The sequence below is a fragment of the Myzus persicae genome, unplaced genomic scaffold (genome assembly GCF_001856785.1).
Source record: "Myzus persicae strain clone G006 unplaced genomic scaffold, MPER_G0061.0, whole genome shotgun sequence".
NCBI lineage: Eukaryota > Metazoa > Arthropoda > Insecta > Hemiptera > Aphididae > Myzus > Myzus persicae.
This window is the reverse complement of record NW_019101886.1, coordinates 43,498-59,521: the sequence shown is the minus strand read 5'-3', so window position 1 is coordinate 59,521 and position 16,024 is coordinate 43,498. Positions and strand designations below refer to the sequence as shown.

Sequence of the window (16,024 nt, the reverse complement as noted above, 5' to 3'; positions counted from 1 at the left end):
CCATTTTAGGAGCGTAAGGAGTGGACTGTTGACTGCTGTGGTGCAAACTTCTTATTTTCAAACGCTAACCACCATTTTTACTGTAAATAGAATTTTTAAATGTTGATTTTAAAGATGATGCATCTAAATCGAACTAGGATATAACTAACTCTATAAACTCATAGATACCGTTGTTATAATTTGAAAACTCAGAAACTACTCTCTCAAATTTCAATCGCATTGAAGCTTTAAAAAAAAAATCATACCCTCATCTTTAATAAAATTATAGGTATTAGCTATAGCAATAGCATACTTGGTGTTTTATCGCCCTGTAAACAATATTACTACATCATCCAAGTCGGACTTGTTCGATACAGCGTACTATACATGTTCTATATGTGCGATGGGTTACGCATTTGAAAATATCACATCCAAATATCCATTATAAAGGTGTACGATATTATTTAAATTAGTATGCGACGATCTCATCGTCGTACCCTTGACCGTCGAGCACGGTTATAGGTGTCATCGAGTCACTCCGCATAGGTTAACCTTACCTAACCGACCGCGACTAGGAACCAGAAACGTTCCGAAAACTCGTCACCAAGTCACGTGCGTGTGTGTGTGTGTGTGTGTGTGTGTGTGTGTGTGTGTGTGTGTGTGTGTGACAAACACGTTTCCGGCTCGAGACGTGGTCACACCGGCGCCACCCGATACGTACCTATTAAGACGCACCTACGCGAGTAAAACGATCGGTTTTCACGTTCGGTATGTCGATCGTTCGGATTATAGGTATAGTAGGTAATATCATTATCTTGTGTGTGTGTATACCTACCGACAACCACGGTTTAACGGCTATGTATTAATGTAATGATGGCGACGGACGGTATGCAGCCAATCCTCGAAAATGTTATTCAGACACAATCAACATAAAAGTATATAGATATATATTACTAAGCAACGATCGCAGTGTAAAACGAAAAATACAAAAGTTATTTGTAAAAACGATGCATTAATAGTAATAGTAATAATAATAACAAGCACCTATAAACCTATTATGATTAAAAATACATAAATTACTTTCTGTACACCATCATTATTATTATATTATATATAGGTATGCCTACAAGTAAAATAATAATTTCATATTTTGAAGAAAAAAAAACCGACCTAGTGAAATTATTATAAAGTTTGAACATATTGTTGTGTTGTTAAATGCATATGCCGCATATAGACCTATATTTTTTTCTACAAGAAATTAATCATTGAACCATATTTTGATCGAACCAGTTTCTAAAATAAAATACCGAGGTAGAAAAACGAGTAGGTACTAGATAATAAGTAATAAACTATAATAACTAAATTACTTATATATTGCTGTATAATATTATATACATTGGCCTGTAACATCGTCCAACTAAACTGCGTTTTTCTCTGCATTAGAATAAGTTTTGTGCGAACATAAAAATTGAGTATTTCATTCTGTAATTGTTTATGACTTTAGCGCAGGTAATTAAAATTCGTTGGTCACAAACTAAATTGGTTTTGTTATTTCGAAGTTGAAAAATCGAAGAGAAAGCTTCAAACGGAAATACTTAAATCTCTCGTGACTCACGGATGACAACAGTGAAGATTTTGAGTGCATATATGAATGAAAGATAAAAATAATAAGTAGGAAAAAAATAATAAAGGTAGTTTCACTATAATATTATTTTGCTTATTTCCATACATGCCTTAAGCTGTTGTTTTGTTTTCGTATCAACCAACACTGTCACCGATATTATATATATTAATACTATATACAACGATAATCAATTTTTCAGCTTCGTTAAACTATACGCATTAAATAAAATGATAAACAATACGAAAATTCTTAAACTACACAGGTAAACTTTTACCTTATTCAGAAGGTTGGTTTTTAGAAAATTCAATATTTATCTTAGACGGCTAAAATAAATAAAGAATAGAGTACCGGCTAGTATAAGTCTATGTCATCGATGTATGAACAGTTGCGGTGCGATCAATACAAGACGTGCACGAAACGTGTCCAGCGTGGTGGTATCAAATTCGAGTAACAAAAAGGACGTCGTCTCGTGACAATAGTTTTTTTGTTCCATTTAAGAAATATATAAAAAAAAAAACAAACAAAAACTCATAATTTTCTTCGGAGTAAAAACTTTTGAAAACCTCAGATAATAAACAATGATGATGATGCGTCAGTGTGTATCTACTATGTAGATTAAAAAAAAAAAAATAATAATAATAATAATAGTAATAATACATCCAATTAACTTGAAAATATAAATTCGTTTTGTGTAGTAATTATTGTGCTTTTTTTCCTGCAGTGTCCTGAATCAGAGCAACAACTGGGACCCACAGTTCGAGTTCACATACAGGGGCCTGGTGCCGATGAAAGGAAAACCGGAACCAATGAAAGTTTGGATTTTAACCAGGAAACGTGCAGACGGCGAAAACACAGAAGCGTTGCAACAACAACAATAATAATAATAATATAATAATAATTATAGTTCAATTTTATTCTTCTAATGATTTCCCTATATTATTATACTGTTTGTCTGTCGTAGTTTAAAATATTGCAGATGTATGTCATCGAAAGCAAACAACATTAAAAATTAGAATATTATATAATTATAAAAGTAACATAAACGAGGGTTTGTTTTTTTTTCCACTTCGGAAAAATCGATTGTCCTTCGTGTTTCTCTCGGCTTTTTGTTTCGGTATTTTGGCGCCGGAATGTCAGAGATCCAATATTATTATACCGCCGGCCGACTTGTCCTTAACAATTACGTGTTATTATTATTATCATCATCATCATCATCAAACACGAATACCGAACGGGTGGGCACAATATAATAATAATAATATGATAAGACGTATTATTATAAGTGATTCTCGTTGAAAGACCGCTGCGGCTGTGCGGGAAAAAAAAAGTAGCCCAAGATACCTGCCTGCCTACCTATACCTACTACCTAGGTACCTCACATCATTCCTGTCTGCCGCGTGTTTCCGCCGGTCTGGTGGGGCGTGTACAAACTGGTTTGCGCGATCTCGTCTATCCACGTCGGACTGGTTAGTGGTTACCTACCGACAGTCTTGTTCTTAGAAGATCGCGTCGCGCGCGTCTACTCGTCTCGAACACCGATATTTTATTTTACCTCGTTTCGTTTGCCGAAAAACGGTTTTTCGATTTTAATTTCGTTGGTATAAGCGTTTGTTTAGTTAGTGTTTTTTTTTTTTTTTAATTTGATACGCACATCACACCTGTTCCAATAGTATCAAACGCGCGTCTTTTGGATATCTGCAGACTTCGGCAAAAAAATAAGGTAAATGGTGTATTTGTTTCCCCTTCAAAGCGTTAACAATAAAGAGTAGTCAGACAGGACAAGCAGGCAAGGCAAACAATCGTGTGTGCTGTGATAAGTTTTGTCTTGGTTTCTTTCCTCTGAAAATTATCATGTCTGCCGGTATTTAAAATTTCTTGAAGGCGAAAATGCTTACAACAACAACAATGCAGACAACGATACAACATACAACCCCCGGCATTGTGTGCGAGGTCCGTCCCCTTTCATCCCTTTTGAAGTTCGTAATTAATGTTTCTTTGTAATTATACGCCATTCAACAACCTCGTCGCGTACACTAACTCAACGGATTGCTTACACCCCCGTCTACAGCAATAGCTGATGTCTGTTGTCTACCTGTGTAGGTATAGTTGGTATTTCCCGAAGAGAGGAAAAAAATTAAATCCAAACTAGTTGTTTAACATTTTATGTTGCTTACACAGATTTATAAATTATCGATGGGTGGTTATAACTTAGGTACGAGAAATTCACGACGGCAAACATAGGTAATAATATATTATGGTAATCAAATCTAAATAAAATTCTTCTAGTTAGATACAATGATAATGACGAATATTTTGATTTCTTATGTCAGTGGTATAATAATACTAAATGTATACACAGGCAGAGTTCTTAAAATATGTGGTCTTAAGTAACTTTAACGTAATATATTATATAGTTATACAAACTGCAGTGGTAGAGGCATATGATACGGATCCAAGAGAACGTGTGTAACCAGCTCGGGTATAATATAATAATTATAGTTTGAATCGGATTATATGTTGTTGGCGCGTTAGCACGCGATGGGAACTAACGGTGAACGGGTAGGAATCGTCCAGAAAAAAAAACAATTTTTAAAACACGCCTCGGGACATTCGGGTTGATTTCGTAGACGCACGTATATATTGAAACAATATCCACCGAGAACAATATTATCATATACAACACATATATATATATATATATAGGTAGGTATGTATGTGCAGTAGAATACGATACGACTTACGAAAGAAATCGAATTCGTTTTCGAATTGGCCTCATATTATGTTTGATATTTATTTCGAGAGTTCGTGTTGTGACATAGGAAAATGTAATAATACTAATAATATTATTATTATTATAACGCGGTAACAATGGCATTTTTTTCTCACGAGCGCTGTAATGATATGATTTTGCTCGGACTATGGTAGGTGTATTGTAGATTACCGGGTAAAAAATATCGAAACGGGCTCGCTCGCTTATAATAATATGTCAGCTACCGGCAAAAGTTGTACCCATATTGACATTAATGACAAACGCACTTGGACGATATATGATAATGGAGCCGCGGTCGCTACAGTGCTGCACACGACATCGATTTAATATTTTTCTCGTTATTATCATTATTTGTTGCCATAATATTTATATTTCCATTAGTAATAAAATAGTGTCACAGACGCGATTTTAGAACGCGCACGGATCGATGTGTCACTGCAAACTACCGGACCATTTCGAAATAATCGCCTGTTACCGATGATAGCAATGCGTGTTTCATGCAGATCCATGATTCGTAAATAATAATGATAATAACAACAACAACAACAATAGCTAGTAATGCTGATAGTAATAGTCATAGTAGTGGTAATAGTGTGGCAAATTCAATTTTTTTTTTACTGCACATTTTTTAACCATATATACCACACCATCATACACAATGGCCACCAGTCTTTACACGCTCCAATAAGTTGTCCACGTTTATCGTGTACAGACATCATATTACAATATTATATATCTGCCGGGTCTAAACTCCAAGCAGGATCAAAATGTGCAATGCGAAATAATGACTTTTACCTATCAAACCAAACACACACGACACACACACACACGACACACACACACACTCACATACCTGTACAGTCATGAAATTATCCGTCGTCGAGTGGCACATTAAGGTCCATACTCACCATAATACACGTATATTATACACGCGTGAGACGCGCAAAACGTACAAAATCCTTTCCAAAATGACTCGTTCGAATATTGTTTTCCAGTCGTAGACACGACATCGCTGTCGATCGAGCAATTTTAAATAACTCAAATTCTTATTACGTCAAAATTACTACTTTTCCTTTTCGACTATTTTCCGTGAGCAGCTTATTATGAATCACTAATTACACCGCACACCATAATATAATAAATAATAATATGTTAGCTTAGGGACAATTTTCTGCAGTGTAAAAGTTCAATTTATTTCCACATAAGTAAGCGCGGTCTGTATTATATTTATTCATTTTCTTCTCGTTATTAATTGAATTTTGTGGAAATAAATCAAACCTATATGTGTAATATGACGGTCATAATATTGTTTATATATTTTTATTAGAATTTTGTCATTGCCTCTTAGGATATAACTCCAAGTTAACAGTTTTTAGTATCATAAATTATTGAATAAAGTACGTAGGTATTATATGACACAAAAACCTTATACACCTGATCAATTCAAAATTTGAATATATTTAAAAAAACGATTAAAAAGAAACGGAGGACTTCTTCGTTAAAAGAAAGCATGTTTAATATGCAAATCCGTCAACGTGCGCCTATAGCTAAATATTTATTTAAAAAATAATGAATAAAATAATTTAACATTGAAATACAGAATTTATATATTCAATATCAAACAGTTTGTAATACACTAATACCTAGATGCTTGTTATTTTAGTTTTGGAATTTAAATAGAATCCTATTGGTATTGAATTAATATTTTTGTTTTTATGATAAATCATAATTTTAAACTCATGAATAATAAAATTTACGAATAATCATTATAAAGTTCCACTATATAATATAGTTATATCCATTTATTAATTTAAACATATACATATTTTATAGTCATATGTAAATAATAATCGTTATATGTACCTATACAATTCTACTGTACGTGTGTACATCATTGAACTCCTAAACAGATAGACCGATTTTGATGAATTTTTTTGTAAGTGTTTGAATAGATTCCGAGATAGTTTAGATTCACAATTGGACCCATAATATATTCATACTAACATATAAATACATATTTAGTTTAAATATTATTAAGTGTTTAAAACGGTAAAAATAAGTACATAGATTTACTTTGATATGTTGTCTTATACCCCTTAATTGAACTTGTTTAACGTATACTAGTATTTTAAGCTCTACTACCTACATACAATATTTATCTATTGCATGGAAAGACTTTACACAAAAAAAAACAGATTTTCACTTAGTTTTTTAAACTCGTTAGTATTTTACACTACAGGATTTAAACAGTCATTATACGTATGTGCCATCTGAAAATAACAAACGTTTACATATTATTATATTGTTGTTTAATCTCGACAAGATCTGCCTGGTCATTTGTCCCATAAAATGAACATCAATCATCACACATCATCCTGCGGAGGTTGGACGTCGCTCCGCGTCTGCTTGGTATTGAATGGATGTCAAAAAAAGGCAATTCTTTTTAAGTCAAACATCGCCAGACCAAATCATTGTGTCCCACAGCGAAGACACGCTTTCTAGAGACAATGCCATTTTTAAGCATATATTATTATTATTATTATTATTAAACAGCCTTTCGTATTGATATTTTTCCTGTTGTTAGCATATTGAATTTTGCTCTCTTGGTCACCGGTGCGTGGACAACAACTGACCGAAATCGTAATAATAGTAATAGTAATAATATCATATTATATTTAATATAACAATATATGACGTCCGATTAGAATTCGCTATGTTTTGTTTCTCGATTTTCTCGGACCGATCGCGAACGACCGACGACGCACCACCGCTCCGTCTCGCCGCCGATCTATTCTTCTCCACACACCAGACACATGAGCATGGTCCACCGAACAATGCAGAAAACTCATTGTTCTACGGCACTACGCACAAGTCATGGTTCACACAGATATTATTTTTTTTTTCAAATTGATTCGTTTGTTTTTTTTAAGTTTCTAGTTTGAAGGATAAATTTACTCGATTAAGTAATATTTTTACTCTCCAGAACCCTGACTTCCATCACCGGTTGTACATTTCTGTACGACCACTGAACCGAATATTTTTTTAATATTTTACGCTTATGCTATTATACACGATCACTTTATTATTTTAGCGTATATGACAATAACATAATATAAGTATTATTTTAAAATTTATTCAAGGATCGAAAATCTGTAAAAAATATAATGTATTTCAATATTTATAGTTTATACCGGTAAAATATAATAAGCTAATGGACCTCCCTGTTAGCATAATGTCATTATTTTCGTAGAAACATTCTATTTGAGAATATTGAACAATAGTGATATAATATTAAAGTAAGTGTGCGTAAAAAAAAATTAAAATTAAATTAAATTTTTCCAATAGAATTATTCTTAGAAATCAATAACAAATAAATTATAGACATTTAGCTCTATATTCACAATTTTTCCGACATCTATTCAGATAATACACCAAAAATTATGTCAAAAGTTAATCTCTATAATTGCATCCAACGTTTCAATACTACAGAAATCCTTAAAAATATATTTTTTTTACATTTTTGTATGTATGTGGTGTATAGTATTTCTATTCACTAGCAGATAAAAATATTTTATGCAGGAGGTACTGTTATATAAGACAGAAATACTGAATGATAACCTACATCCTATCTCGATCGTATAGCATATTCCTCTAACTACTATAGCTGATCAATGAAATATTAAACCGGTTTCATTCCATTACTGTAAGTTGTAGTAATTGCATATTTCCAGGAATATATATATATTTTCATAATATTATTAAATCAATGACGAAAGATTCAGATAAGTCATAAAATATATTCAACATCCGTTTAACTGGATATATTATTTGTCACACGCTGTTATGCGAATAAAAGTCACGAGCGTATACAGGCACTTCAAAATTCATTAGGATAAATTGAAATGTAAACGTTCGGCTAAAATCAGGTAATAATTCATCATTTTTAAAGTCAGATGACTTACCATAGTGGCTACTGGCTTGCATAAAGTAATAATACACATGTACCTCCTTGTACGTATTTTAAATCCAAGACTTCATTCTATGTTCAACAAGTAAATTATATTAAAAATATAATATTTATTAATACGTGTAAGACTGTGACCGGTGCGCGGTGTAATGAATTGGTTAAGGTAAATTATTTTATTTATAGGAAGCTTCTTCTACATTAACGTCATTTTACATCTATAAATGATGAGTTTTTTTTAATATTACTATAGTATTAATTATATTTTATTGGCATTACCAAGTTGTTTTAGTAAATAATGTTATAAATATATTTCTTATATTACTATCGATTAATGCAAAAAATATAAAAATTGTGTTACTTTTTTAACTACCTGCATTTTGAAAGTAGTTATATCTGTATGTGTAGTAGCTAATATAAGATGTACTTATTACTGCTGATTTATTAATTTATTATAGTTACATATTTAACCGTCTTATAATTTTAAAATAACAAAAACGATATGCATAATAAATAAATAATATTGTATTTTAGTAAGTCGATCGTAGTTTGATCGGTTTTATCGTGTGAGCAAAATGTATGTAATAATATTATAATATATAAATACTCCTAAGAAATTTTGTAACTCAAGTTATAAATTATAATATATTATCAATACATAATATATACTGCTTAGCTATATTTTCACTTTACTAATGAGTTACGACCAATTATAACATGTTTATAAATTGGTAACTATAATGTATACTTATAAAATATTATAATCCATATAAAAATTAAATAGAAAAATCAATTTCCTTGATTAAAAGACATTTATAAACGTTATCTTTAAATCATTCGGTTGAAGAAGAGAAAATAGCGATAAATAAATAATTTAAGTATATATCTTGATTGTCACGAAATTCCATGAACATAATAATAATTATTATAATTAATACTACAGGAGCGACATATATATGGGTATATTTGAAAATTGTACAAACGTCCTAGAGTCTAAAATACATTACTTAAATTCAACGATGATCTTAAAATAAATATCCTATATAGACTACCGCAGTAGCATTATAATTTTTTTTTAATTACACAAAAAATTAGTATGTGAACATAATGTAACATATTGAAGTCATCAACGCACGAGCGCAGAATGGATTGTGCATGTTCTTTTTTTTAAACATAATATGGTTATGATATCTTACGTCATGATTCGTGTTATAGGTATTCATTCGGTCGACGCAAGTGTGGTAGTTAATAATATTATTCAGAGTTGTACCTACTTTTTTTATGCATTGTTCTATTAACGAATATTGTTCTATTTTCGTTCGAACTTTATTCTTTTTCAATCAAATTTTGTTTGGCGGTCAGTGATTTTTTTCATCGTGTTTTATTAAACGACTAAAGGGTGTTAAAAATAATAAGTTAACATACCTATATAATTCTTGATTACATTATAATTTTATAGGCGAATGTAAATTTGAACATGAAACATGATATAAGAGGTTTTAATTTCCGTAATAATTATAATAGGTAATTTAATTAATGAGATTTATATTTTTTTTATTATATAGATAGTATCGCGTGTGTGTGTTATGATACAAATAAATAAGAATTACATATTATATTATTTTATGGTAGCTGATGGCTATAATTTAAAGGACAAAGTTTTTCCTTTATTGCTTAGCATTTAACACACACCTATAACTTACTTATGGTTATCAAAATTCATAAAATTCCATTTACACAACATAATGTATTAATGTTATAAATAACCAAGAATACGCCCAAACGGTAAAAAAATATGACCTTATATACCGACTAATTAATAATTGTACAGATTTTTATTAAATAAATATACAACAGCTATGGTATTAGTTTTACATTAAATCGATTTTAATGAGAATATAATACAAATATTTGTTAATTTAACTGTTTTTTTTATTAAATTAGATGCTATTTATATTTATCTGGCAAGAATAAGTTGTATTGATTTATTGGATATTTTTAATAACTGATTTTTCATTGAAGTACATCAACATAATTAAGTAGCATAACTACTTAGATTTATAGTTTGAGAAAATGTTTCGTTATAATTTTACAATAATGTGTATTTTTTGTGTTACAAATAGGGCCAACATAATTTTGGTCCTTGGTACTTCGAAGGTAAAAATAATATTAGGATACATAAATAATTAAATGGTTTAATAGGTAGGTACCTACGTTATTAAGTTGAATAATTATACTATTACAGTATACGCTATAATTATTTTAAACCAACTCGCATCATATCATTTTTAAGTTTTTAACCGATATGTATGTCAATATTTTAAATTTTTTCAAGTGTACCACTTTTTAATTTTTAAAGAATAATTAATAATTTTAGATCTTGATTTCATACGATAAAACTATATAAATGTATGCTTTGATTCTATGCATTGATTATAATATATCGTTTTATCTGATAGTCTCAGTGCACTACATTTTGTCAGCATATACTTAGGTAGGTACCTACCTAGCTGGTACATTAATAATATTACATTTTAATATAAAATGTTTATTTAATACATTTTTTTTTTTCACCGGATTAAAACCATCATTAAATCGCATCCTGTTCAGATAGTATAGATTTTGTAGTTATCCGTACAAACTATGGATTTGCTTTATCGTTTTATAAGTACCATGTATTATATTACTATACCTATACGTGTATTTCTCCGACAAAAATGTCAGTTGAAGTCGTTTCTAATAAATAAGTTGTTTACCACAAAATATGATAACAATCCATCATTATGCATTTTTGTATAAATCTATATAATATATAGCGACTTTCACCGACGGATAACCGTTAAATCGCGCACTCCACCGTTATCCACAGATTCAGCTGGGGAGAATAACGAAAGAAATAAAAAACCAATAACGATTTCGAAGAATACCATATAGTCTTAATGGTAGTGGTGGTGTTAGTGCAAAAAATATGTACAAGGTGACGCTATCCGTGCATTTGTTGTATCTGTCTTACGCACGTTGCAGACAGAAAATGTTCGACCACCAGTTTGAAATGTTTCAATGGTGTGCTGTCAGTAGTTTTGATATACTATAATGAATTTATCTATTATACAAACTTTTGGGTGGAAACATTATCTGTGCTTCAGCTTCGGTGATTTTTTTAAATATTTTGATTTTCAGTATATTGATTATAGATATATCTATCAATCTACGTATGGGTAAGTGAAGTATCACAAATATTGAAAAATATGCTCATACCCTGCTTGAAAATGAAAATATCGAATAAAAGCCGACGTCTGAGCACAGACAATGTCTTTCTTAAAAGTTCGATGTAGGAGATCGATTCACTCTAATATCAAAAATATCATCACATTAATGAAGCAAGTGAACAAGAATTTTCCATGGCGTACGTTTGTAAGACAAAGACAGCAAACGCATGGGTAGCGTCCCTCTAAGTGAAATATAATATAATCATGTTTAAGTCGTCGTCATATTACGATGGACACATATATGAATACTATTGCAGCTGTTTAATATACGAGTTCACTGAATGGCGTTAAGAAGATGCCGCCACCGCTTCGTAACGATGTATTTTTCATTGCAAATAAACGATTATTTTGTATTTTCGGCCCGTGAACCGACCGAATCGCATCCCTTTAAGACCTAAACGACCGTTATATGACTTATTCATAACTCGTGTAAGTACTTATACATTATTCTTTGTAAAAACAGAAGAGGCGAGGACCTTATACGCTGCTGCAGTCTTGTTATATACTTTATTTATCATAACGTTGAACATATTATTGTTATTATCGCAGAACACAAAAATAATAATATTTATTCCGTGATATTATACCTGCCTATATGGTTCTATTACTTTTAAACACGCCCATCGATAATATTTTCAATTGTTATTGAAGTTTTGCGTGGAAAAAATTCCAATTATTTTAGTCCTGCAGGCTGTAGGTGAGATGAGTGTAATATTATAGTATAATAATACAGAATTGTCATGGATGCAATATTATAATATTTAACTTGTGGTTGATTTAAACACTATTACCACTACTGATACCGGATGTTATACATCTTTTATGTACAGTGGCATTTATACGATGAGGGGGGGGGGTGTTGAACACTCCCCTGGTATTTGTTTACACTATATTTAGTCACTATATTTGTTTAAAAATTAATAACATTTAAATGAAGTATTTTTTTTTTATTCTTCGAGACAATAATGAGCCCCGCTGAATGCGTAACATATACAAATAATTTTTTTATATAACCTCTCATTAAAAACAACTGTGTTACACATAAAATTATTATGCTTACCATGAGGGACTTTGCGTGTTTCAGGTTTCGCGGGAGCCATGTTGGAAACCGTAGCAGAGAAGAAAATCCCGCCGCCGCTGCCGCCCAAAACCCGTCGCGGCTGCCTGAAAAACGGCGGCGTCGAAGGCAACTGTGGCGGCGGCGCGACGATTCTGCAGTCCAACGGTCACGTGGTGAAAATCCGAATAGACCCAATGATGGTGGACGGGGGCGGCGGTGGTAACGGTGCCGGTGACCGCGCCGAGCGGGACGACGGGCCGCGCCGTGAGCACGCGGTGGGCCGCCGGTCCAGCACGGTCAAGATAAACATCACTTGCGTGGACCCGTTCATGTTCCGCCGGCACTACACCGACGTGGACGACGATGATGACGAAGATGACGACGAGGACAGGCGCTCGTCGTCGGGACACCGGTCGCCGCTCGACAGCGGCACGGGAAGTGACCTGGACACGGGCAGTCGACGGGACGAAAGCGACGACGGGACGTGCAGTTGCGATTCGCTGACGAGCAGCACAGCTGATCCCGAGACGGCTGTAATGGCCGTCGAATCGGCGCCGAAACAGGCGGTCGCTGCAGCCTGCGCCGATGCCGTCGATGAGCCGGTCGCGTCCGATCCGGTGGCCGTCAAGCCGCAGGCACCGGTGGTTCAGGCCTGTACCGCGGCCGGGATCATGGCCACGGCCACCGTCGCGACAGTCGTCGAAGAGCTGCCGAAACGTCCGTCCTCGCAGTCCGTCCTCGTCCAACAGCGGTGTTACAACGACAAGTCCGTGGCCGCTGTGGCCGCAACCGATCGCATCATCGACATGGACAACACGGACCAGTATTACAGCTTTCACATGAACGAGAACGTGTTCGACGAAGTGGACGCGGCCGCCGTGGCCGCTGCCGCAGCGCCGTCAGACGATACGTTCGCGGGGTGCAAGACGGTGGCCACCTCGGACACGATACGCAGCGCCAAGGGTACAATCAGGGGCGTCAAGAACCGTGTCAGGGCCGGAATAGCGACGTTCTTGCAGCCCAAGACCAACAAGGTGAGTTTAACCGACTCGCGCGATTATGTGTACTGCCAAATTCTCGAATAATGATTCACTTGCGGTTCGGTGTAGCGTTCTTAGTTATTTAATTTGAAGGTGGAGCAAAATCAAATCAAAATGTTGAATCCTTAATTTATAAATTATATATTGCTTTTTATGAGGAGGAAGAGAGGGTTCGTTGAAGTTTGAATATAATAATATGTAAAATCTAAGCTTCCCAAATAAGGAAATATCGTATAAAATGTCTACATAATACGTCAATTGGTGACGCCAAATAATATGATTTCCGGTGGAGTCAGAAGATTCGACAAATTTGTCATTATATTAAAAAAGCGCAGAACAAAATCATATGTTTTCAAACTTAGCTTGGAAATATCGAGGGTGAGTAAATGCATAAGGCTCAAACGTGACGGACGATTTCCTACATTCTGTTATTATACAATATACAGTAACACCATATAGTGAAGTAGGTACCTATATAAAATAACGATTTATATTTATATACTCGCGAGCAACGCAATTACTAAATTAGTTAAATATTTTTTAAACCGTTGAAACTATAAACTCTCACATCATCACGAGTTTCTCTCAATAAACAGCACTGTTTTTTATGTTGTTATCAAATTGAAAACCCACTTCTGAGCTCTGATGAAATCGGCAGCAATTATTAATACTGAAAATATATATCATTAGTATGAGACAACAGATGATTTCGTTACAAAGACACACCCGACCAATTTGTCCACCGAAAACAATGACCTAGATATAGTGACTGTTTGATACATACGTGTAGGTACTGCAGTACACGACGACACGCGAATAATGTGCCTTTTCATAAAAAAAAAAACACATCATCGGCTACATTGTGTACCTATACGACACTGCACATGACATAACACCGTCTGGTTTGTGCTCATTTGGTAGAAATCAATAAATTATGTTATTAAATACCTGTGTGAGAATGTGACACACACCATCGGGATTTCGTTGCATCTGCAGCCACCGGTAGCGTTGCAAAACCCTATCGTGAAATAGTTTTGGAACATTTTCGTTCTGTTACGTCATAACGATGAACGTACGAGAGAAGATAAGCAGTTTTACGACACTAATAATAATATATGCATGTCGAACCACCAGACGTTAGTTCGTCGGTTCGTACAAGTATAATGACAGCTATATTATATTGCCAGAGAAAAAAACTATTCCGTTCTAGGTTGTTTTATAAGATCGAGTTTACCACCAATATTATATAGTTAGGTAGGTAAGTATTAAGAAATGGACAAAAAATATTTTAAATTTCACACTGTCGCTTGCCCGGATAAATATTATAATGTAGGTATTAGCTAGGTAGGTATATTCAACCTGGTGTTAAAACGTATCATCTGCAATTATAGTTGTAGGTAATATAATTTTATGATTAATGAGCAATATTGCAGACGTGTAGTAATCTTACCTGTACAGCTGTCGACTTTTTTTGAAACGTTATTACATAAAAATGTAATATGCATAATATGCATATATTTTAGTGTACCTATATGTAATAGGTATTGTATATTATTTTGTAATACATAATAATTATATGCACGTGCCTGTGAAACGCTCAATTATATAAATAAAATATCAATTATTTTGATGAAAAACAACGCAGTACCTAATCTAGACACGTCATAAAAAAAAAAATACTCGATTTATATAATAAAATATAATGAGTGTTTGGACGAATTGATCTAATTCAGCAAATAAAATACATATTTTTATGTAGAATAAAATGTCGATAGTACCTATTATGTAGGTAAATATTAGTTACACAGGAAAATAAAAAAACATGTTATGAAATAATAATCACTTTTTTAATAAATTTTTCATTATTGATCGTTTAATTAAAAAAAATCATTGGGCATAACTTGCGGTATCGTACACAGATTATGGTTTTCAATTCATTGCACGTGTATTCTGAGTCCATCAGATTCGTACTTTTTAGCATAATATAAATTTATCGTGAACCGTGAGGAGTTATAATCGCTTATTATGATTTAAAATATTTATATAATTTTATACTTATGCAATACGAGTTTTTGTTTTTGATTTCTATTAATTTTTTTTTTTTATGTGAGCATTCATTTTCACGAAAAGTACTAACGTTTCGTATTCTTTTTTTTTTTGATGAAGTCTTTACAAAACCAAGTTTTTGAGAGAAAAAATAATGTCTTTTTTATCGTTATATTTTTCAATTTTTTACTTTTTTGGTTCATACATTAAATCAGAATTTTGTTTTGAGAATTACAAATTACAATGTTTAAAAATTAATTTCGAATAAGTAG

At 33.0% G+C, this 16,024-nt stretch overlaps 2 protein-coding genes across 2 annotated transcripts in view; both read left to right on the top strand.

Moving 5' to 3' along the window:
• Window positions 1-2,646, top strand: part of LOC111030657 (guanylate cyclase soluble subunit beta-1) — a 35,041-nt gene extending 32,395 nt beyond the window's left edge. Inside the window, exon 14 of the mRNA XM_022310273.1 lies at window positions 2,325-2,646. Coding sequence (XP_022165965.1) covers window positions 2,325-2,481 — 157 coding nt within the window. The 3' untranslated portion in view covers window positions 2,482-2,646. The remainder of the gene's footprint in view (window positions 1-2,324) is intronic.
• A 420-nt stretch (window positions 2,647-3,066) lies between these two features.
• Window positions 3,067-16,024, top strand: part of LOC111030649 (glutaredoxin domain-containing cysteine-rich protein CG12206-like) — a 36,884-nt gene continuing 23,926 nt past the window's right edge. Inside the window, exons 1-2 of the mRNA XM_022310259.1 lie at window positions 3,067-3,323; window positions 12,691-13,700. Coding sequence (XP_022165951.1) covers window positions 12,705-13,700 — 996 coding nt within the window. The 5' untranslated portion in view covers window positions 3,067-3,323; window positions 12,691-12,704. The remainder of the gene's footprint in view (window positions 3,324-12,690; window positions 13,701-16,024) is intronic.